This window comes from Tyto alba, unplaced genomic scaffold, assembly GCF_018691265.1.
Source record: "Tyto alba isolate M040663 unplaced genomic scaffold, T.alba_DEE_v4.0 Super-Scaffold_7, whole genome shotgun sequence".
NCBI lineage: Eukaryota > Metazoa > Chordata > Aves > Strigiformes > Tytonidae > Tyto > Tyto alba.
The window spans coordinates 11,211,845-11,236,272 of NW_024881328.1; the positions used below are offsets into that span (position 1 = coordinate 11,211,845).

Sequence of the window (24,428 nt, forward strand, 5' to 3'; positions counted from 1 at the left end):
ACCTTCTAAGCCTTCAAATCACTAAAAGATCCCCCCTTTTTTCCAGAAGCTTCTGCTTTTCTGAAAGGTCAGACTTTGGGTCTGAGGTTATCCACGTGAAGTTTCACCCCATGGCTGAAATGTCATACTGAAAATGTTTTACAGAGTCTTAAATGGCAGTGGGGAAAAATACATAACAAGTCAGCCTCAGTCTTTGATCACAGTGAGAACAAAACCAGATGTGTTTTTGCATGTAAACGTATCTCCTGATACATGTAATTGTGCAAACTAACCATTGCATGTTTTTAAATATCTATCAAGAGGGCAGATACTCCTTCAGCTGTTACATCCATCAGTTTCTGGTCTGTCTTCCCAGCTTTACAAACAGAAATGTCCTCTGGGGTCAGACCACCGGTCCGCTTGCTCTCGGTGGCAGTAGGAGTTGCTGTTTAGGGGGAGAGCATGAGCCCAGTCATTTTCTGCAGTCCTTTCCCCTCAGCCTTCCCCTGCATCCACAGCTGTTATATCCCTGATATCATTTGTGGGCCTTGCTGTTTGAGAATTCGTCTAATCACTTTTTGGACCTGCCGATACTGTCTGCTTTGCTGCCTCCTACAAGTTCTAGAGTTTTACTGCCCACTGTGTAACCAAGTACTTTCTTAAGTGTGTTTTATAATGATTTATCTTTGCAACACCCCCAGGAGAAGAGCATACTCATCCTCATTTGACAGAAGGGAAAGGTTAGGGAGTTTGTTTCCAAAAGTACCTGTCAATAGTAGATGTCTCATGCATGAGTTTGTCTAATGTGAGGCATTTGAGGCTTGATTTTTTCAGATGCCTGAACTGATTTCTATCCCAGATCAGTCATGCACAATGATTAACATACAAATGAGGATCAGTTGCAGTATTGTGTGATTTATTGACTGACCCATAATTAAATACCAATTTCACGGCAAAGCAGGGGCCAAACCTAGCTCTCCCCACTCATGGTCAACTTCCTTTTCTTGGAGGTTTGTGTCTGGTTCATCATCTGTTATCTTGTGCAGCTGGTATCAAAAAGGGGCCACAATAAAAGCTGGCATCATCCACTGATGTTCCAGACTTATCCACTGAACAAAGAGTAGCATTTGCCTGATCCAGGGGAAACTGCAGCAGAAAACACAGTGTAGAACTGTACAGTTACATCCTGACTCTTAAGGCATACACAGAAAAGTATGGGATTAATATTGCTGGGTGCTCCCAGCATCTCAGAAAGTGTCTTATGGGTCCCAAATAATACTGCATTCCCTAATGCATAATTCCCGATATTTCAAAATCTGAACCCCCACAATAACCCCATCAAAATCAAAACAGCAGGAGAAAAAAAGGACTCTGATTCTTCCAAGCAGTCAGTGTCCAGAGCCAACAGGCTGTTTCTGCCTCATATCCTCCTATGTTAAGCAGCAAGCAGTCACAGCGGGGTTTGGTTAGGTCCACGGAGGGACAGGGACCACGGTGCCGGCCGCAGGGAGCCAGGGCAGCCTCCTCCTCCTCCTCCGAGTGGGGTGATCCCTCCCCTTGCGGCCCGGGGCGGGTGGGAGCGGCCCCTTCTCCAGCAGCTCTTCGGCCGCCGGTGCCCGGCCGGCCGTGGGCGCGGCGGGTTCCTCGGCTCTCGCCCTTTTCCCCGCTCGGACGGGACGGCTGCCCCCTCGCCAGCAGGCTACCGCTACCACCGGCTGGGGTGGCCCCCGCGGAAGCCAGGCTGGCGAGCAGGGCCGCCGGCCCCTTGGCGTGGGGCAAGTCCCGGAGTTCACACCCCCACCCCCCGCCCCGCTCGCTAGGGGGCGCCGTGCCGCGGCTTGCCCCGCCGGTGCTTCGCGGCGCGCCCGCCGGGGGGCGCCGTGGTGCGGCGGGGCGGGGCGGGGCCGGGCCGGGCCGGGGGCCCCGGGGGCGCGGGTTCGCGCCTCCCCGCCGGGCGGAGGCAGCCGCGGTAGCGGCGCGGCGGGAGGCAGCGCAGATCGGCAGGGGCGACCCCGACCCCTCGGAGTCGGGGAGCGGGGGCGGGGGGCGCTCCGGCGAGCAGCATGAATCCCGCGGGTGTCTCCCGCCCCGCCGCCCGGCGGTCGGGCGCCCTGCCGAGGCCGCTGCTGTCGTCCGCGGCGCGGGCGCTGCTGTGGCTCGGTCCCGTCTACCTGGCGGGATACCTGGGGCTGAGCGGCAGCTGGGTGCTGCTGGGGCTGGCGCTGTGGCTCTGCTGGGGACGCAACCGGCGGTGGAAGCGCGACCGGTTGGCTGCCGCCTTCGCGCTGCTGGAGGATGAGCGGGAGGCGGTGTGCCGGGGCCTGGCCGCCCGGCACCTGCCGGCTTGGGTGAGTGAGGACCGGGGGGGGGGGGGGGGGCAGGGGTGCGCTTCCCCCCGGCCCGGCGGCGGCGGCCCCCGGGAGCGGGGACCCCGCGGGCGGCTCCGGGGCTGCGCGGCGGGGGAGCGCCCGGCGGTGCGGCGGGAGCGGCGGGGAGAGCGGGGCGTCCCGTGGCGGGCAGCCGAAGGGCTAAAGGAAAGAGGCGGCGGTGATGCCTTGGACCGAGCAGTAACGTCTCTGATTTTTGAAGTCTCGCTCAGTGAAGCGAGCGCCAAACTGGAAGTTGTTTTAGTCCAGGGAACGGGCATGTTGCTGTCAGCGTGCTTGTAAAGCAGACTGCTGTGTCCCCGGAGAAATCTTCTTTCAAATATGTGCTGTTGAATTGCAGGTATTTTGGTGTAGAGGATACTTGTTTTAGACCTTCTCATCCAGAAGGTTTTCTCTCCATCTCTTTAGTGTCATTTGGAAAAAAAACACAAACAAACAAAAAACTATAAACATCATATTCTCTCCCTACTAAAACTCAAATATTTAACAAGTCACCTCTTGATGGTATGGAAAGCCAACCTCTCTTTGTTCTTCACATTTGTTACTAGCCACTCTAGGTTTTAAAGTGAAGAAACTTGAACATATAGCTGCATGTTTTATTCTACATCTTTTGCTTATTTGTTGAGTAGCTTTGGTTGGCTAATGGAAAAAGATGGTGAGGATTTTTTTTTCTTCATCATTTGCTTAGCATTTAAAAACATGTCAGGGACTGGTAGGGAAATGCTTTTCTTTTAAGACAGAGTATATCAAAGAGCTCTATTTGTAAGCAGTGTTGCATGGAGACATTTATAGTCAGCAAACTGTTTTATATAGCCTACAGCACTTGGCTCTCCTTAATACTGTGGGTAACGAGGGCAGTTGGCACTTCTGAGAAGTGAGACCAGGGTCTCCTAGCAGAGCTGGTGCAGCTCCCTGCACTTGTTCCCTCCCGCTGGGCACAGAAGTCTGCCTCTGAATGAAGTTTCTGCTTGTTTGTATTGACAGAGTGTTTAAAACAACTCAGAGCATTAATGAGTGTGGTGGTGTCAGCCCTTGCCCTGATGCTGTGAGAATAGTGTTGTGTTTTATCCTCAAGTACCCTGCATCTTGCATCTTGGTAATGAGAAATTGAGTCTCTTGGTCATCATTGAAAAACCAGAATCACACCCACCCACCCCCCCCCAGCACACACAAACACAACCTCAAAAGTTCTTAGGTTTTGTAGCTGAAAGTGTCAGGCTTCATTAGTGCGTGGGCAGGCGGTCTATGGAAGGGATTATTGATTGCCCTGCACTTGGCATTCACAAGGCTGCGCCGAGAGCGCCGGTGTCCCCCCAGCACAGGAGAGATTTTGACAAACGGGGAGAGTCCAGCAGAGCCCACCAGGATGCTCAGGGGCTGGAGCAGCTGGGTGTGAGGAGAGGCAGGTGGAGCAGGGGCTGTTCCGCCTCCTTAAGGGGGGTCTCACCGCTGTGCCCCGCTGCCTCGCACGTGCTCACAGAGGAGATGGAGTCAGACTCTTCAGAGGCCTCGCTCCCGACTTGTGAATTCTCAGAGCTGGCTGCCGGGAGGCAGGATGTAGGCCCTAAGGATAAAGGAGCTGCACTATGTGCTTTTAGATTTAGCTTTTATCCATATTGTCACATCCTCGTTTACTTTTCTGTGTTGGTAACTCTTACTCTTCGTCAGTTGGTGTTTGCTTTCACACTACACTTGTACTTTTGGTTTTTTTTTTTAATTCTCAGTTTTAATTTTCCTTCTATTCCCTTCCCTGATTTGATCTTCTACTTCTCCCCTGTGCCAGTCTTGGTGGCTGATTGTCGCCTGCTGTCTATTCAGTTTATTCTCTGTGGTGTTGTCTTTTTTATCTTTCAGTGTTCATGAGCCTTTAACCGAAACAGCTCAAAAAATGTCCCTCGTGTTCTTCTCTCCTGACATGCAGAGGTGGAAGTAGGAATACAATTCAGGCTAGGGGAAGCATGGGTTGGGTTTGCAGTGTCATAATCCTGGGAAAGGTTCTGTGAAGCAATGGCAGTGTTTTAGGGAATTGGTAAATAGTTGTCTCCTTGTATGTCCTGTAGTAAAATGAGGAGGGATCCATCCAGGGAAGAGTTAAGACCAATCACTGATTGTGCTAGTTGATCTAGTTGATTAAAACCCCTTCTCCCTAAGAGCAGTGCAGTGGCTTCTTCAAATGTGGCTCAGGCTCTGCTCAGTCCTGGTGTGGGTTGTTAGGAGATGCATTCATATTGCAGCCTTTCCTTCAGGGGGACGCTGGGAGGGTTTCCCTCATCTACTTAACCATCTGTTTCAGGGAATTTGCAGGGTTATTTTGCAGCACCAGTTTCTTGGCTGAAACCAGCCAGTGAATTTGGAATAGAGGCATTCCTGTGCTAGACAGTTTACGTGGGCAGGCTGTGCTTCCTTAGGAGACCAGGCTGGAAATCTGCTCATGTTGAGCAGAGTCAGATCTGCGTCTTGGAGAGGTGAGACTTTCAGACTTTAGCCTGTGCAGCCTTTAGCATGACTTTTGTAAAACCAGTCAGTGCCTAGAGTGGAGGTAGCCAGGCTTCCACCTTCGTTCTGGCTCCTGGGGCTGGTGGTGACTTTTCCATATTGCTTTTGCAGCTGTTAGCTGGTTGCAGGTGAGAACATCCAAATACGCTGGGCTTCTTCCTGATATTAAACTCCTTTTGCCAGGAGAAATTGATGTTACTGGATATAGAACAGTTCTTTTAAAACTGCCTGTTAATTCCTTGTTCATGCAAAAGGCTTGTTTAGACATTTTTTTTTTTTTGTCTCCTTCACAGGGAGCTAAAAACCCGTCCTTAAAAAAAAAAAAAAAAAAACAAAACAAAAAAACGGGGCAAAACTAAAACAAAAAACCCACAAACAACAAAACCACAAACAAACAAAAAAACTCCTGATGGATAGATTCCAATGTTGTATTTGAACAGAATGGCACTGTTGTCAGACGTGGTTTTTGCTATTGCTATGGTCATTGGTGTGTCCTGCTCCAGGGCAAGATGGAGCCATGCAGAAACTTACACGTTTTCTGTGCTTGCTAGTAATTGGCCCTTACATAGTCTTTTCGATCTTCAAAGCTCTTTTCAAGTGCTGAGTAATTTTTGCAGCATTCCCCAAATATTGGCAAGAAGTATTCCTGCTTTTGTCAATGGGAAAAACTGATTTTGATAGTGTGACTTGCTCAAGGCTACAGGATTAAGTCATATTCCGGGATAGTGTTAATTTTGGCAGTTCTTGGCTGCTGGTTCTGGACTTAGTAGGAAGTTTTTTGGGCTTCTCTTACCTATGCTGTACTGATGACAAATTCAAGGACAAGACCTTGCTGCCAGGGCTCTCACCAGTAACAAGGGTCAGAAGTGAGTCTAAAGTCCAGAGCAGATGGTTAAAAAGTATGGAACTGCAGGTGGTTTTTTTTTGAAAACATATTAGGACATAGCAAGTTCTTGGAATAAGACGTTGGGTCAAAGACAGAGCTTGATGGTCTCACTGGGCTGAACTAGAGCAAAACTTATCTTCTGCTAGTGGGACGTGCACATTATGGGAATACCCCGTGGGTAAGAAAGGCTTTGCTCAGAGTTTGTCTTACTAGACAGTAGATAATCTGGATGCAACGCTTGGATACTAAGTTCTGCTTCTTCTGCAGAAGTGCTCACTGAATGCGTATCATTGAGTGCAGCTGACCTTTGGTATTGGGAACCCACTGAAATTTGGTGGCCTTTCATAAGAAATAGGCAGAAAGCTGTTTTTCAGCAGACACATGAAGTTGGCCAATTTCTGTGGTGTTTGTCTCCAAGAGCACTGTTGTGTTAGCCAAGGAGCTCCTGGTGGTCTTTGGTACCTTTGAGCTACAGCAGTGCTATTTCTTCCGTCTGTCAAAGGAAACTGAGGCACAGAGTGCCTGGGGAGGAGCTGGGTTGCAGACACAAGAATGAGGGGGTATCAAGCAGGATGGAAATGTAGTGCACGTGGCTGCTAATCCTATCACAGCGATCTGAGGTGTGACACATGATATTGTGATTCATTGTGGTTGCTTTTGGAGTTTGCCCTGGTCTGTCTGGTTTGGGTGTCTGTGGCTCAAATAGTGAATTCAATTTTGCTTTTTCTTAAGGTGGGTCTAGCTGCTGCTTCCTTCTCAGCTTCTGCCTGTTTCCTGATGCTCCTGTGTGCTGTTCCAGCTCTCTTTAATCACCAGCTAGCTTCTTGGTCACCTCTTGCAGTTGCATCTCTGGCAGTTTCGGCCCTAGTGAATAATCTGAGCCAACTTTAGTGGTATATATTGTGCTACGTTTCTCCCTTTAACTTTGGTGGATCTCACACATGGGATGTGGTGGCCTAACTGTTGCCCTGAGTCCTGGTCTGTCCTTCATTTTGGGTCCTACCCCTCTCCTCGCCATGGTACTTCCATCCGGCCTCTACCCTGCCTGTGACTGATCTGGAGCTGTGGCACCAATGCTGCAGGACGCTGGTGCTTGGCAGTTGTGTTGGATCTGGGAACTAGCTGCCTTCAGGCTCTCCAGGATTTATGTGCCCTGGCGCAGGACCTTTTGGTGAAAGATGAAAGGCTGGCAGGTGAAGTTGAGGTCCCCTGATTCACATAATCCGCCTTACTGTAAAATGTCAGCAGTGATTTATCAGTATTGATTGTCCCTTCTGGTGCTGTATTCTCACTTTATCATGCAAATAGAGCTGGGTAGGCTGACATTTCAGTGAACTTGCTTCGTCTTATTTAATGGAAAAGTTGCTATTTAGAGCATCAAAAGAAATTGCTTATAAAGAATATGGTAATATCACTTTGGGTTTTTTAATGCAATAATTGGAGATAATTTGAAGCATTGTTTGAGCAAGGGAAATGGGCTCTGAAATAATACATGAAGATGGAATAAAAAGCAAGTTGCTGTCTGTTCCATCCAAATATCTCTGAGCACCTCTCTGAAAGCTGCTGAATTAAATAGCAAGACTTTGACTGAAAAGTGTAATTCACAGCTCTTGAATAAGGAGGTAATGTCTTCTCCTACCTAGTAACTCTTATCAGGCTAGATGATAGTCAAAGGTCTCCCTTTTTATTCGGGTGCTCTTGCAGAGCTGAGCAGGGCCCAAATGTCCATTCTGAGAAGCTGCTGCACCGTCCTTCCCTTCTGCAGTAACCTGTTACCAGTTGGTAGCACTGGCTGAAAAAAACACATCACTAAAACTTCAGTGTCTCTAGTAAGGGGATTGTGGCTCTTCACTCAGCAGCTGCTTGGTGCAATCTGAGAGATCAGTTAGTTACTTGAGAGTGGCCTCATATCTGACTCTTCTGATGGTGATTAAACGAGTCATCGCTTCAGGGAACGGAAGGGATTTTGTAATGGACACATACACTTTTTGTTGGCATTTGATGTGTCCAACTTGAAAACATGATTTGTGACTACTTCATTTTAATTTGTCCTCAACATCTTAAAAGCCTCTGAGGTGAAAACACTGGACTGTTACACATGATAGTGTATGCTAATAGGCTTGAACTCTGAGTGTTTCTTTTCCCTGAAGCCATTGGCACTATGTTAGTATTAGCAGAGAAATGCTGCCGCAACCAATAAATAGTTTCCCAAGAAGGTTCTTGTTTTCCAAAATGTGGTGTCCTGGTTGGGGTGAGCCAGTACAGGAAACAGGACCTGCACAGCTCGTGATCTTGAAGTGAAGCAGGTTCTCATGGCTTCCCAAGGCATGACGAGGAGAAGAATGAGAAACCTAATGCTGCTTTACGTCATGAACAGGATATGACACCTGCTTTAATCATATAAATGTGCCCAGAGGCATACTGGTACATCAATGCACGTGCGTTCTTTTGCCTTTTACTATTTTTCAAGGAGGTAGTAAGTTATAAAGGATGCATGTACAAGGGCAGAGAGAGAGGGATCCCAACTTACTCTAAAACTTGTCCCATGCTCTGTGGTATCTTTTGTATGCTGAAACAGATGGCGTGTGGCACTCACTTCATTTTTCTTTGCATCCAGGTTCACTTCCCTGATGTTGAACGAGTGGAGTGGTTGAACAAGGTGAGAAGCTCCGAACTATAGTTTGTCAGGCCATCTGATCTGTACTGCATCACAGCCCAAATTCTGTTGGCCAAGTCTGAGAAAGTCATCAAATCGCTATGATATGTCTCCATCGTATCAGTGCCTGTACTTATGTCTTGGAGCCACTTAAGTATAGAATTGCCACTGAAGTTTTGGTGAGAGCCTAGTGTGTGCCTGGCTGATTCAGGTTTGATGAGTTTGACCACAACACTTTATTCTGAGATTAAAAAAATAATGCAAGTTTGTGTACGTGTGTATATATATATATATAGATAGATAGATATACATATTTGTGTATGTGTATATACATATATGTGTATGTATTATTATTTTAGCAAAAGTCATGGCATCTTACCAGAGAGGTTCTCGGAGAGATCTGAGGCAAGTCCTCCCATCATCAGGTGTAGTCAAGTTCTGACTGAAACTGGCCTTTGTGGAATTCAAAACAGCTGAACTTGCAAATTATCATCCAGTATCTATCCTGGTTTTCTTTTTAGCAAACTTCCTTTTTGATGCAAAAGCTCATCTCACTCCTCTTTAAATAAACCTAACTCCAGGGAACTTTGTGACACTTCAGAGTAATTAGGGACTACTGTGCTTTAGAGAATTTAACCCTGGGCTTTGCTGGCTCGGCCCCTGTGGTTAGAAGCAGTCAATAAACACCATGGTGCTGAAAAATCACCCTTCAGTTCCTGAAACAAATTCCTTTTCTGAGGAACTGAGGTGGATCCTTCCATAAGGATGACTTAGGATCACAAATGTGATTTGGTATTTTAAAAAGGTGGGCAATAATAGCCAGGTGTTCTGTGATGTGTGTGTCTGTTTCTCAACAAAATGTACTTTTTACAAAGAATCTTCAGTGTGTTTCTGATTTCACTGTTCTTTAGGTCCTTGTCCAGGCTTGGCCATATTTTGGGACAATCATGGAGAAAACATTTAAAGAAGTTCTTGAACCAAAAATCAGAGCTAAGAATGTACATCTGAAAACATGCACCTTTACCAAGATCCACTTTGGCCAGAAGGTAGTGTGAATCCTTTGCAACCCTTGCAGTTCAGTCTTTTCTGAAAAGTTCAGACGCAAGGGGAGTCAGATGTTCACCTCTTTAGTAGCCCTGAGTGTTTAACAAAATGGTATTGGTACAACACTGCTGCCTCCTTTCTTCCCTCATCGTGTTGACTTGAGCATCTTTACCATGAAAGACACATTGTATAGGAGGCACACACGTGCCTTCCCACTGGCTGTCAGTATCATGGGACTGGAGATAAAGGAGCATGTACCCACATTTCTTTCCATTATACCCTTGTGACAGGAGGTTTCAGTGCTTCCTAAGGCTTGCAGCATGGACTTGAAACCAGCCCTGTATTTGAGGACTGCCAAGATGGTTCACACTACCTCTTTAAGGGAAAAACTTGTGTAGTTTGCTTGTACTTTACATGCAGTTGTGCAGAGACTTTAATGAACGCTTCTGTACTCAAGTGAGTAAGACTTTTCACTTGGGCTTAACTTGGAAGATGTTAACTGCGTTTTACCTTGTTTGTCTTTATTTCAGTGCCCTAGAATCAATGGAATAAAAGCCTACACCAAAGAAATTGACAGAAGACAAGTTATCCTAGACCTGCAGATATGGTAACATTGCATCATTGATTATGTAGATTGTTCTTAACTCATTGCCTCTTTGACACCTGAGTGTGAGCTGTCATGCTGGACTGGACATGTGGTCCACAAAGATGAGCATGAAGTGGAGAGGTCCTTATCTTATATCAGACTAGAATGATATGAGATGATCTGTTCCCCAGCAGGATGTCTTCAATACTTACAGAAGTGAGATGTTGTGCATCAGCCTTTAAGTCAGAAAGCAGTGTCACCTGCACAGGTCTAGGTGTTACTTGCTCTGGCCCATCACTGCTGCCATGGGTGTAAGAATGTGTCCCTTGGCTTTGCCATTTGTGGCAGTAAGAACCCAAGTTTTGGAACTGTATTTCCTGTTGTGACAGCTCTCAGGCATGGGGGTGCTTGGTCTGTCTTGCCCCACTATGGTTCCTCTTCAGTCTAACCTCTCCAGTTCTTCCAGGACTACTTGCGCTATTTATTTTTTTAATTCATTCCCCTAGATTAATCCTCTTGTTTTACTCACCGTGTGTTCCATGTGCTGCTCAACACGTTTTCTTTTTTTTGATTACAGACGTTCTCTGAGCAGAAAACTGCCTCTAGCTCTGTTAACAAAAACAGCAAAATTAGATAAAACATTTGATACCTCCCAGGCTGTTTTGAATGAGCTTGTGTGTTTTGTTAACATCAGAGCCACTGCAGAGCTAACCTCTCTCCTGGTTTAGCCTGGAGAACGGAATTACTGGCGGAATTACCACTTGTATGCTGCTGTAGCTCTGTAAGTTTACTGGGTGATTGAGCTGCCTAATTTAAATGGTTTTTCTTCGTGGTAGTGCCAGGAAAAAGCAGTGTGAAATTATGGAGTGTCTTGGCAACAGCACAGGGATGCTCAGAACTGTGCCTGCTGCTTAATGTGGCAATGGCATGGCAACATCCCCAGCCTGGCAGAGCACTGTTGCTCCCTGCAAAATGACATGCTTGATTTTCAGCCAGAACATGTTGTGCTTCAGTGCTGTAAGTGAAGTGCTCTTTGTAATAGCCAGACCAGTTTTAGGACCTTTGGCAAATCATTCATGCTTTCCACATTGAGATCGAGGGATTTGATGCCTTTAAGGCTCTACAGGAGGTTGCTGCTGTTCTCTGTTAAACTACTTCTCCAAGCTGCTTCTCCCACATACTCATTTTCACTGTCTTTTAACAGTCCTCTGCAGAGGGATTCCCCCACCTCCTCATTCCTGTCCCTCTGGCAGATCCATCATCATCTCCAAACTGGCCAAACACCTCCGTTCCTAATCCTGATGCTAAATTAATATGAACTGTCATCTGATAATCCAAGTATTTTCTGTATTCACACAGGACTGTTCAGACTACCTTGCTTCTCTGATGGGTGTCTCTTTCCTGGGCTGTGTTAAGGACCCAGCTTCTCTTATGTTAATATTTTAACATCAGTTTCGGCAACTAAGCAGGGTGTTGTGCATTGTACAGTGACCGCAGGAGGTAGCATATTACTTCCAGGAATGGGGACAAGCAAATCTACGAGCAGTGGTATTATTTACCTGCCTTTTTCTGGATTGCCAGAGGAACATGGTTTGTCTTTTTTCTTCTTACCTTTAATCAAAGAAACGGGCAATCTCCACTCTTCTGGAGCGAGGCAAACCCCCATTACAAAATAGGCTCTGTTAGCTACAAGAATAGCAGTGAGTGCCTTCACTAGTGCAGCTGGTGGTGGATGAAGAGCTGCTTGGTGGAGATGGCCTTGAGCTGCCCCAAGGTGAGGCTGCTGCCCTCTGCACTACCTCTCGGTCGCTGCATGCTGGTGAGGTTTAAATGGCTGGATCTGTCCACAGAGCTGCGTCCTGGGATCGCGGCTCTGGAGGAGGGTGGGATGTGCTTTGCAATGCTGAGGCCGCAGTGGCTGACGTCCCTCTCTTGGGTTAGGTTTCAGAGAAGCATAGCTGTGTTGCAGTCGACATTAAAGGATTAACGTGTCTGCATGTTATAACCATGACTCCTGTGCCTTGGTGCTTGCTAGCTGTAATTTTGTGGGAGTTCCCTCGCTGGTGAACCCACGTGAGTGTGGCCTGTTGGTGTCACCACCACATGCAGCACGGACCAGGGCGGCTGCCTCAGGGGAGGCCAAGCAGCTGCTTCACGTGCCGGTGCTGAGTTACCCTTTGTGTTAGGCAGTGTCTTGCATCCAGAAGTCCCAGCATGCTCTGTAAATGCTCTTGCTTTCAGTCTCACAGGTCCTCCAGGTTGGTTGTTTTTGTTTTTTTTTTCCCCCCCTCCAGTTTTATCAAGGAGGCAACTAGTCTCTGAAACCCAGAGTCTTTGACTTGGCCAGGGAAAAACACAGGAAAAGGTCAACAGTAGAAAAAACGTTTCTCTCTGAGCCTTCCTTTGTGGTCTGTATGGAATCATTTGTGTAGTTTGAGTAGCCACTAGTAGATATGTGGTCCATCAAGTGTTTTGTTTAATTTGTGCTCTCAATCTCCATAACGTGATGCAGCACTGAATGCTGTGATTCAGGTCTGTGCTTCATGAAGAAGAGCTTGCTTTCCTCTGTGTTAAGTTTGTGATATCACAGATTGCATCCTTTGCCTGAGAACTCTGAAAAATAGAATTTATGGGCAGTAGCTGTCAGCAGAGCTGGTGATGCAGCAGGTCTGGTATTGCGTGGAGTTAACAAGAGGGACTTGAGAAGCTGCTTTAATTAAATCTATTAACAACAGTTTACATATCTGTAGCATCAGAGCATTGGGAATGGCTACGTAGAGCACTGTCTCATTACAGTCTTGACTGTCCCACATGAAAGGACTATACTTGCATTTTTGGCAGGAAAACCAAGGCTCAGAAGTGATTACTTCTGAGGCACAGAGACATTTTGGCAAGGAAGGAGGCTATAAGTCGTCTTTCAAAATCTTTTGCTTTGTCCTTGAGATGTTGCACCCACTTGGTGTAAATTAAGTTGTGTAAATTTTGTCACAGCTTATAGGAGAGAACAGAAACATTGAGATAATCGCTGCTTACCCTTAGGTCTAATGTACAGACAAAATTTGTCATTCATCTGTCTGAAGGTCCTGGTGCCTGTATTCTGTTCATGTATCTGCTTTCCAGCACAAATGTTCCTGATCTACAGCTTTCACATGACATAAGAAACTATCAGGGTTCTTGCAGTGGCTAAATGGTATATGAGATCCCCACCAGACTGGGATTTGAAATCCCCAAATCTGAAATATGAGATCCCAGCTGGAAATAAACTGGCAATACTCTGGGATCTCCAAACAATTTGCTCTAGATGTAGAATCATGAGTCTGTCCCCTGAACATAGGGAGCTGACAGTTGCATTCTCCAAATGAATTAGTGTCAAAGAATTCCAGAGATGTTCTCCAAAACTGCGTTTTTCAAAATAGGAACTTTTCAAGTGCAGCCACTTGACCTCCTACAGCTGCTTTTCTTCCCACTAATTCTGTAGTTGCCTGAGCTGCTGTGTACCCGTGTAATCATTGGCTATAACTCATTCGAGTTTCAAAGTATTTGAAAGCACTATTACCTCGCATAAGAATATCTTGCAATCCAGTTGCTTCCTGTTTCGCTAATGTGATTTAGTATTCATTATCATTTTTCATTGGAAATGTTTTGAATTTTCATTTCCAAGATCTTCTGTGGCATTTACCATACATGAGATGAAAAAGAATTATAGTGTAATAATTAATATGTGTTTAAAAATATGTATGAATTTTAATTTACTGTTAAAAGGGAATTTCTAGACTTCCCAACTGGCAAGTTTTCAAATCTGAAAAGACTGTTTGTCATCTAGTGCAGAATTGGAGAAAGTAGTCGAAACACATGTGCAACAATACTTTGAGCTTTGGTGGAGTTTGGGTTAACTGGGTTTGTAGGGTCTTACAAGAAACTGAAACCATTTTGGAAATTTGTCAGTCTTGAGCAGAAAAGGAATGCTTGCCCTCAAGAGCCTGACTTGATAGGCAAAGGGGAAAGGCAGAGGTGGTCTGGTTTTTCTCATACCTTGTAGTACTTTCTCACGTTTTTCTTGTCTCTCATTGTTTGTCTAATACTGCTTGCTGATTTACCCAAGTCCGAAGTCAGGCAGACTATGCAGTAGTTTACTTTACAAAGCACTTGAGCAGGCTGAACCAAACAGGGCTTTTAGCATGCAGGATGTTGAGAAGATGGGGCCCATGGGGAGTTACATTACAGGGGGAGAATTGCATTTCCCTTTTCGAAAGGGATACATAGACATCCAGGTTAGTCAAAGTTGTCAGTATGTGCTCCTGTAGCACCCCTGCCTTCAGCCAACGGATTGCCATTGTATCATAAACACTGGGCCCAGCTTTTCCACAAGTACAGAAGCGATACAGATACATGCACTTGTATCTGTACAAGCTTTTCCAGTTCTCATCCATGGCACAGGCATGCTTATCTGCATCGCCTTGTGCGACAGGTGATTTGGGAGAAAAACAGGTGGTTCTTCCACCCTTCATAGGTGGGTAAAGCTTAGTCTGGTGCATAGTGACTGACATTTAGACTCTAAAACACAATTGTATGTATTGAAGTGTTACTGGAGAAAAGAGACATATAGGACTGGGTGGGAAGACTTTTTGACTGTGTGGAAAGGCATAAAGGTTGTAAATTGAAATGCCACAGTGATTATTTGTTGTGTTGGCAACAGCTGAATGAAATCCTCTTGGATTAATTACTGCATATTGAGGAACTCATTTTGGCTTCTTATTTAGACTTTTATTGTGACAAAGCTCTATTAGCACCCAGTGTAATAAGCTGCAAGATAATGTCAAAATTGTAGAAATTAATAAATGTAAAAATGAGTTTAATTTTGTGATTACCTTATAAGGAAGATTGTGTTAATTTTGGCATGGTCTCTGAGGTTGGTTATTTAAGAAATGAGAATGCTCTAACATTAAAGGCTTTAACTGGTGTGTTATGAGCTTTTAAAAGTCTGTTAAGTGACTATCTGTAAACAAACATTTGCTTGCAAGAACGGAGATAAATTCACAGGGTTATACATTCTTGGCAATTTTTGTTGGTGGGGAGGGAATCTGTCCACGTGCAAATTACAGTGTGAATTAGTGGCAACTGCAGCACTATTTGCCCATATACATGTGGTCAGAGCAAAAATCTTGTCCTTTTTCTTTGATTATGGGGTGAAGTTATGCATGCAGGTAGCAAAACACAGCTCATTCACTGATGTGTGCATTTACACCCTGCTTTACCTGCCATGTGTTGCATCCAGAAAGAGCTATTTCTTAAAGAACTGAAAGGGAACTTGGTAGCTCCCTTCGATTGTTTTCTGCCAGAGGCATCAACAAGTCTGCTAGGCTCTGCTCCCTGGGGGGAGTGGCTATCAGTTTCTGCATAAGGTGATGTTTGTACTTTAATAAAAGTCTAAGGTGGTTTCCAAATTGCAAAAGTACCGCATTTGGCACTCATTTTATTTAAAGCCTGATGTTCTCCATGGCAACTGACCAAAATCTGATCTCAGTCGTTGTCTTTTAATTCAGCCTCAAGGAAACCAGGTTATATTTAGTGATGAATTTGTCCTTCAAGTGGGCTTTTGGGTTTTAGGCAAAGGTGATCTATGGGCTTTTTAGTTGTGGGCAAGGTGAAGACTCCATATGTCATGACAGGATGGCTCTGCATCAGCTTGGGAGCTGGGTCACCAGGTTCTGGGGGTGGGATCAGACCTTTGGCAGAGAAGGGAGCAAGAGGGCAATTGCTGTCACTTTGAATTTTGAATGAGCCTGTTGATCCCATCCCTGAAGCAAGTTCACCTCAGCCAACTGCCAGTCTCAAGAATGAAAAAGTAACTTTGAAATACAGATGTTTCTTTGACATTTTGCAAGTAGATCAATATCCCAGCTGACTGCATGGTTTCTGATGTGACAATATGACCCTTTGTTCAGTGTGTTCAACTTTCCTTTTTCAATTGCTTGAAAATTGGTCTCTGCCCGGGGGATCATGTTTTCAATCATTAAACTAATTTTCTTACAGCCCAACGTTTCTCTTTGAACTATTGCAAACTGTGGAATAATGTGAGAATTTTCTTTCAGTTACATAGGGGACTGTGAGATTCACATGGACATATCGAAGTTTAATCTTGGAGTGAAAGGTGTACAGGTGCGTACAGTGCTAACGCTGTCTGTTCAAGCCTGTGTGTGGCAGGAGCTGGCATCAGTGGGGAGGTCATGACAACTGCGAAACCACCAACTAGCAGGCTTGGAATGATTTGCTTTATCTTCTTGTGTTTTGGCTGGGGAAATGATGGAAATCACCTACATACCACTTTTAAGCTTCTTAGTGTGATTCTTAAACAGGGTCAGTGCTAGAGCATCGTGTGGGCCAGGTTCTGCCACTTGAGTTCAGAGGAGCTCCATGTTGGTAGAGAACTTCAAAAGAGCCAGTTCTGTCAGGGTGTTCATAAACCGGTTTAGATTAGACCAACAACCTGTTTGTACAATGTTGAAAGCTAATAGGCAGATCGCTCCATTGTATGGCAGTCGGGATCTGCAGAGAGACTCCACAAACTTAGAAAACGTTGCCCAGTATTGACAGCAGTGGTTTGGGACGGGGTGGGGTGGGGGTGGTTGTTACTAAATTCTAAATAAAATTATTTCAAATAGGAATTTTTAAATTATCTCCATCACTGAAAAGCTCACAGTTTTGAAACTGCAGCCTGAGAGTACCTTCAGACTCTTTTACTTGGTCTATTCTGTCTGCAGTTGCATGGGACGTTGCGGGTGATACTGGAACCTCTTCTAACTGATGCACCTTTTATTGGAGCAGTGACCTTGTTTTTTATGCAGAAACCGGTGAGTCAGTAATGAACTGCACTCTTGCACCCTTCTAGCTTCTTGGTCTGTCTTCATTCATGGGTAGGTCTTCAGTGATGGACAGCTTGTGTCACTCTCTGGTAACCCAGACTGCATGACTGTGGATGCCTCACTGTGCAGGTGTTTGAATAGCAAATTCCTGATTGTTCAGTGCTTCTCTTGAACTCCAAGAGCATAGGAAGGAATTTGTCCTATTATTTTGTAGTAGTGCATAAAAAGTTACTTGTGTCACTCTAAGACTAGGAGGACTTTCTGATGGTGACAGCACAGCAGCCATTTCATAGGCCTTTGCTGCAAGGTTCCTGGCAGGTGGGTTTTAAATCTTCCCCTTCATAGATTTTTAAATGCAGTCATCTTGGAGACCACGCAGTCATAGTCAGGCTTTGATAGCTTGCCTGTTAAGGTCACGTGCCTTGTAGTTGAACTGTGGTTTAATAAAATATGAGAAACCTTCTAGTCTAAGAACCAGTTATCTCATAGCACACAACTTTGCTTGATTGTGGGTTATGCTCTGCTTGAGTTCATGGAAGTCATACATTTTTGATCTTGGATGAGGTGCTTTTGTGTTTAGATGCAGTAGCAATATTTCAGTACATGAAAAAACACTTTTTGTTTATTGTGTGAATAGAAATAGACTCCTGAAGTGGGTGGTGTTTGTAAATCCCTCTACCTCAGGGCATAGGCCAACCCCTAAGTGAAAGGATGAGGAAGCAACTTCAAAGTCTAGGTACAGCTGTTGGATTTACTACGCAGGACCCCAGGGCATCTGCCAGTGGTCGTTGCTAGGGGCTGAATGCTGTCTTTCCCTGTGCTTGCAGGGTAAATCCCAGTGATACCCTCATTTCAGGTATGGCATGTAAAATATGTAAGGGAATTGATACCAGCTGTTGGTTTGAATGTAGAGATGCAGTCACTGGTGCAGGTTTTGCTTTCTTTATAAAGCCAGCTTTGTTTTAGAGGCATTTGTTTCCCCTTTAAATTCTACCTTTGTTCTGAAATAAATTTTAATGGTCCTGTATCGTTTTTCTTCCTGATCTTGTTGTAGCACTTGGAAATCAACTGGGCAGGAATGAGCAACCTCCTGGATGTCCCAGGGATTAAGTGAGTATCTGTTTTGCTTCACTTTATTTTTCTTTAAAAAGCTTTTGGAGATTGGAACGGCTTTCCTCAGTAATCATCAAAGTTATTCTCATGAGTGGTGTGTAAAAGGTGTTATGCTGGTGCTCATGCCATCATATTTGGCTGTGGAGTTTGCAAAACCTGAGGAGGGTGCTTTCTAAATTCTGTCAAAATTGCTTCAGTCGCTTCATTGTGTTTGGGACTTAGGATGGAAACAGTAAATCCCTGAAGCTACAATCATCTATAATGCAAAAAACCAGCCCCTTTGTTTCCCATGTGCCAGTTACTTATAGAGGTAGATGAACAGAGCCAGGTGACAGGAAATTTGTGCTTATGTTTATTTACCTTAAAGTGAAAAAAGACTCAGTATCACAGAGTTGCAGTCCTTCTGGCAAACTCAAATACAATCCATGATAAAGAAAACTGCACCAGATTTATAAGGCAGAATGTTTTTCTGTGTCATCTGCTCACCGTTTAGGTTCTTCAGAAATGTAGCTCTTCCCCAATGCCTCTTGGGTTGATCTTGGACATAAAACTTGTGTAACAAGGATGAAAATCTTAGCAGTTTTCAGTACTGTAAGTTTCAAACTCTTTCTCCAGATTTGAGATTCACTTTGTCCTTGTTGCTTAGTGTAAGGAGAAAATTCTGTTACACAAGAACAAAATGTATTCATTACTCAGCCATTGCCTTTCTCCCTTTAAACACGAATGCAGAGACTTCTGTGCCCCTCTCTTCCCCTGCAGTTCATGGTTTGAAGATTCATAGGAAGTGGCTGGCTACTTTAAGTGACAGTTTATGCATTAAAGCGCCTCTGAAGACCTTTGATGTCGAGTGAGAGGGAGCTTTGTTTTTCTCTTAATTTGAGGCCAGAGTGGTCTTTTGGCCTGAAGTTTGCCCTCAGAGCTCCAGTTTTTATCAGAGAAATTAATCTGTTATTTTCTGATGTGGTTTTCTTAATCCTTGCAGGGAGAAGGTATGTAGGTGTTCCAACCTACAGCCTCTCATATAATTTAAGTGCAAATTTGGTGCCCTAAATTTTCACTCCCTGGTTCTCTCACAGGGATTTGAGCATAGAAATCCTTGCTTGTCCATCAGCACTACACATGAAAGCCAGTAGCAAAACATGCCTGACCATGAATAAGCTGAAGTACAGGTTGAACAAGAGCTCTCCCTTTCAAATTAATTGGGCTTACTTAGTAAAGAAACTGGATGCAGTTGTCTGTCTTCATGTACAAGCTGTATTTAGTTAGGTGTACACTGAAACTCAAGAGAAGGGACAGTTCTGTGACATTCCTGTGGGGGTTTTTGACAGGAAAGCCAAGAGCCTGACCAGGGGCTTTCAGGCTCCTGGTTTTATGTTTGGAGCGGCAGAAGATTTTCCTTCTGAGTGAATCCAGCCTCATCTATGAACTGTGACAATTTCATGGCACAGTCTTACCCTGAGAAGCTGCCTTATAAGCACTAGGCTTATCAAGAGGGTGAAAGTCTTTCAGATATTTGATGCTTTCAGGTTTCCCTGTTAATATGTTCTCCTGCTCATGCCAAGTATATTGAAATCCTCTTATTAATTGCCTGGAGAGTACTGGAGGTCTGTGATAGCCATATGCTTCTTGCTCAGGAGAAGCAGGTAAATTACTTGTCCCCACTGTACAAATAGAGCGATTCCAAAGAAAAGGTTTGAACTGAAAGGCTAAAAATGCATAAGTTTTAGATTGGACTGGAAAGTTCCCTAAACTCCAAGACAGACAGTACCCTAAGTTCAGTCAGTGTCATCATCTGTGTACCAAAGTTCTAGTTCCTTCAAATAAGATTTTCCTTCTTACTGCAAAATATATCAAGATACAGAATCTCATCTTTGTCTTGGTCTTCTAAAGAAAAAAAAAAAATCCAAACTCATTTTGGTTTGAAAGTGTCTGGCTTTTCCTTCCATTTTACAGTAATGTCTCAGCATATGACCAAGAGCAGACAGCAGTATGGGCTGGGGCCATGTTCTAAGTGTAAAAACAAACTACCTCAAGGTCTTTAGCCCCCTGTGAAAGGCTGAAAATTCCAGATTCCCTCCTCACCTTGTCAGTTTCCAGTGTCACCTTTCCCAAGGAAACCCAAAGGCACATGAGTTTGTAGGACTTGTTTGGGTGCATGACAATCTCATCATATGGCCTAAGCTCCCGTTCATCATTTACAACTTGCTAGAGCCAAATTCACACCCAGCCCTATTAACCCTAGACTGGAACGTCCCTGCGTGCAAGTGGGCACAGTGCCACCTGTGCCACAAGGCAATGGTGATAACAGTGCAGAGCAATAGGGAATAAGACTGAAAGGGATCTTGAGAGGCTGCCCCATGCTCATATTCTCCTCTGCAGCAGCTCAACTGGACGCAAATTATTGATAGGAGACAGCCTAACCTTCCACAGTGATCCACATCCATCTTTGGTGATTGGTTCTGGTGTTGGTCTGTCCTCTCCACCTCTTCTTGTTCTAAGCTGAATGTCACAAGCATGAGTTTTTTCTGACCATGTGCAGTTGCATGTTGGCACACTTTGGGGAAAGGTAGGCGGTATCACTCCTTTAGCAGCACCCATTTCTTGTGCTGTGCCTCATTCTTTCATTATAATTGAAATTGCGATCGATGGTAGAGATTTAGGTTGCCTTTTTTCTTTCCCTCCCCTGCAGTGTAATGTCAGACTCCCTAATTCAAGACTACATAGCTGCACGGCTGGTTCTACCAAACAGGATCACAGTGCCACTGAAGAAGAACATGAACATTGCCCTCCTGAGGTTCCCTATCCCACATGTGAGTTTTTTTCAGTTATCTACCTGAGTGCACATCTGCCGCAGCGCGGCTGCACGTGAGCTTAGTGTGTTAGATTCCTGAACATTCAGCTCTCATCAGTGATTTCAACCTGCATTTTAGGCTTTCTGTAGGTAGTATTTCAGAAATATAAAATCAGATGTTGGATAGTTCATAATTATTGGGGTGGGTGCTGAGGGTTCCTACCCTCTATGTGTGGCATAAGAAATCTGTTTAGACACTGAGCTCATTTACCAATTTAAACCTTTATTCTCATTTGAGAATGCCACAGATCTTCAGTTAGAGAATGTAAATACGTGAGCAGTGAGTGTCAGACTACTTAATTCTTTTACTAATGATGTTAAGGGGTATAAATAGGGAACTCGGAGGGACACATCTCTTTGCTACAGAAAAAATTTCGGAGGAAAAAAACCCCACTCAGATCTCCTAAATGTTTGACTCGTATCCAGATCTTCAGTCTCCTTCATCAGTCAAATACCTAATATGCTCATTAATGAGGATAAATATAAATGAATGACAAAGGGATGCTCCCTATTGCAATGGTAACCTGCCAATGGATGCTTAATTCCTCCTTCAATCAGTGGGAATTGATCTTCACACCACACTTGATTGGACTGCGGCTGTAATCCTGTGTGCATATATATGTTTTTGTTTTTAAAATAAATTAAATAATATTTTATATCCAGCTATCTAGATTGCATTTTATATCTGTTTAAGTATTTTTTAGATTAATGCTGGGAAAAGTGTTTTAATACAGCTGTCATTTGAAATATACTGCATCAAAATATATGTCTTTGCAAACCTGTCATGGTGACTACCCTTGCTGCCTGAAATAACTAGTTTTAGGAGGTAGCATATTATAATTATTCAAAGATCACATTTTCATGACCAATTTTGTATCTTCTTTTATCCAGGGAGTAGTAAGGGTTCATCTGCTAGAAGCTGAAAACCTTGTCCAGAAGGACAGTTTCCTTGGTGCGATCCGGGGGAAGTCTGACCCGTATGCTCTTCTCCGCGTTGGCACGGTGCAGTATCGAAGCAAGACAGTTTCCCGAGATCTTAATCCCATTTGGAATGAGACATTTGAGGTACTGAATCTTTTGATCTTTTCATCTGTAGGATGCACAGCCGTTTACATCCCTGTGCTTGGAGGACCCTCTCTTAACTGACTGCACTGGAGCAGGTGGACTTCCTTGTTACTTGATTGATGAGGCATTTCTGTCCCTTAAACAAGTTCAGATTTACACTGAAAACTTGAAATGTCATTCGGGTTGATCTGATTTACATATGTGGGTTTTTGGAGGCGGTGCAAAGTGCTGCTTTAAATATCAATCAGTGGAGCAGTCTGTGCAGCTGTAGTCTGCTCTAGCATTGAGTCTTCACTGCTTATTAGGGATACCACTTTGAGGGGTTTAGCTTGTAGTTCAGGAACAAGCAAATTGGTTTTGACATATTTTCACCTATAATCAATTGTATTTGTTGTATGATTAGTCATGAAACAGCAGGCAATGTCCTTAATATGTTCTACAGCTATGAAGTTCTTGTCCGCAGCCTATATGAATGCTTTTTATTTTTAACCAATGCCTCTTTCTTCTCCAGTTTGTTGTTCATGAAGTGCCTGGTCAAGACTTAGAAGTGGACTTGTATGATGAAGATCCAGATAAAGATGACTTTATGGGCAGGTAAATTAGCATGACCCTTGCTTGGGGTCCAGTAACCTCTCAAACGGGACACCCAGGTTATTTGTGCCAGAAACTGAATATTGAAGGAATCTATTTCTTTTGTCCGGATATCGATACCAGGTTATTAGTTCCTAGTGCAACTAACTTTGAACAGGGTAGAGAAGGGGCCCAGACTCCTGCAGGGAATCTTAGGAAGCCATTAGAAGTAATGGTTACTACACGACTTGAGATTTACTTCAAATATGTTTTAGTTTTGGAAGTATTTCAGGGGAGAGACTTCAGAAGTGTAAGTGCATTCCAGTGCACATGCATACAGGTATTTGCGTAGAAGCTGTTCTTTGGAACAGATGAGTGTGGGCTTTTTTGGTGGCAATTTCTTCTCCCCTCCTTCTCCCAACAGCAGTATGCTATATGCCTAAATATACACTGAAATGTTTGCTTTTTGTCTTTCAGCTTGCTTATAAGCCTAGTGGATGTAATGAATGACAGAACTGTTGATGAGGTAAAGATCACAGCTTATTTCTAAATGTGGTTGATGGTGTATGCGTTCATGTACTCATTTGTGCTCTCCCTCTGCTACTACATTGTTTCTGTGTGCTTAAAGCTGCTTTGCACACTTGCACTGTGGTATTTTCACAAAAAGAAAATACCTTTGCTCAGAGAACTTGAAGTAGCCGTTAAAATATTTTTTACAAGCAAGCTGGCAACCTCAGACAGCCCTGAGGTTATGCTGAGCCAGCAGTGGGGTATCTTGGGTTGGTATCTTGTGTCCTGTATGTACCAAATGTTTTGTCCAAGGCTACAGATAAGGTTTGGTGAAGCAGTCTGATTGCTGAGTGAAGAAATGATCTGACCTTATTGTGGTTCATCCTGCAACCCAGCACTCTGCAAACAATGCCAGTGTGCCTGTTTTGTGCTGCTGCAGATTGGAAATATTCATATGCTTTGCACGCATACGGGTATCTTATTTTCCTTTCTTCTGGCTTGTGTTTCTAAGTAAATGGACATGCTACAATCTAAGTGTCAAAAATGCAAGCTAAGGTGCTCAGAGTGCAATTCATATTGCCTATTGTATGTAAGTCTCAGACTGCAACATACTTATAAAAATTATTCTGCCTCACAGTTCTCAAGTTACTCTTGGTTGTCTCCATTTAGTGGTTTCCCTTAAGTAAGACAACAAGCGGACACTTGCATTTAAAACTGGAGTGGCTTTCACTAGTAAATGACCAAGAAAAGCTACACGAGGTGAGTATATTTGCTTAAAGGAGTCAGATACTCTGATCCCTGGACAGTGATCAACAAAGGATTGTGTAAAATTAGGAACCTTAGGCAAACTCATGGGAGTTTATTTTTGTCTGACAAAGTTTTGATGTGATTCCCCACCTCCTGAAGAGGAAGGGTGTTTTCTTGCCTCAGGTCCCTTGGTAATTCAGGAGTATCTCAAATCTGGCAGTTCTTTTTGCTTGAATTAGCAAAGCTTTGTTTGACTCATTGCAAAATGGCCTCTCACAGTTCCCTTCTTTAATAATTTTTCTTTCCCTCTTCAGCTAGGATCTGTGTAGGACCCCATCGATAACTTGTACTAATCACAGACAAATACCCAGCACCATCACTGGTGCTTGGTAGGACCATAGTTCCAAATGGTGCTTTACTTGTCCAGCAGAATTGCTTGGTTAGAGCTGATCTCTCAAGGATACTGTTTCTTCATAATCAAGCAAAAGCATCTGAGTTCCACTGAAGTGAATAAAATTTGTTTCCAGGATTTGTTCTGCTGACACTGGGTTACTCATGTTGATGTATATGGTCGAACATGTGTTTAGGTGTCTTGATGCACTGGGGAATCCAACCAGTTCTGCACTGGAGAGATTGAAGAGCATTAAGGCCAGTGAATTGAAAAGACTTACACCT

At 44.2% G+C, this 24,428-nt stretch overlaps 1 protein-coding gene across 1 annotated transcript in view; it reads left to right on the top strand.

Annotated features, from left to right (window-relative positions):
* Nucleotides 1-1,913: 1,913 nt before the first annotated feature.
* Nucleotides 1,914-24,428, top strand: part of ESYT3 (extended synaptotagmin 3) — a 33,776-nt gene continuing 11,261 nt past the window's right edge. Inside the window, exons 1-12 of the mRNA XM_033003418.2 lie at nt 1,914-2,327; nt 8,366-8,407; nt 9,316-9,450; nt 9,979-10,055; nt 16,127-16,193; nt 16,796-16,885; nt 17,952-18,007; nt 20,700-20,820; nt 21,753-21,926; nt 22,438-22,520; nt 22,974-23,022; nt 23,676-23,765. Of these exons, the coding sequence (XP_032859309.2) occupies nt 2,043-2,327; nt 8,366-8,407; nt 9,316-9,450; nt 9,979-10,055; nt 16,127-16,193; nt 16,796-16,885; nt 17,952-18,007; nt 20,700-20,820; nt 21,753-21,926; nt 22,438-22,520; nt 22,974-23,022; nt 23,676-23,765 (1,269 nt within the window). The 5' untranslated portion in view covers nt 1,914-2,042. The remainder of the gene's footprint in view (nt 2,328-8,365; nt 8,408-9,315; nt 9,451-9,978; nt 10,056-16,126; nt 16,194-16,795; nt 16,886-17,951; nt 18,008-20,699; nt 20,821-21,752; nt 21,927-22,437; nt 22,521-22,973; nt 23,023-23,675; nt 23,766-24,428) is intronic.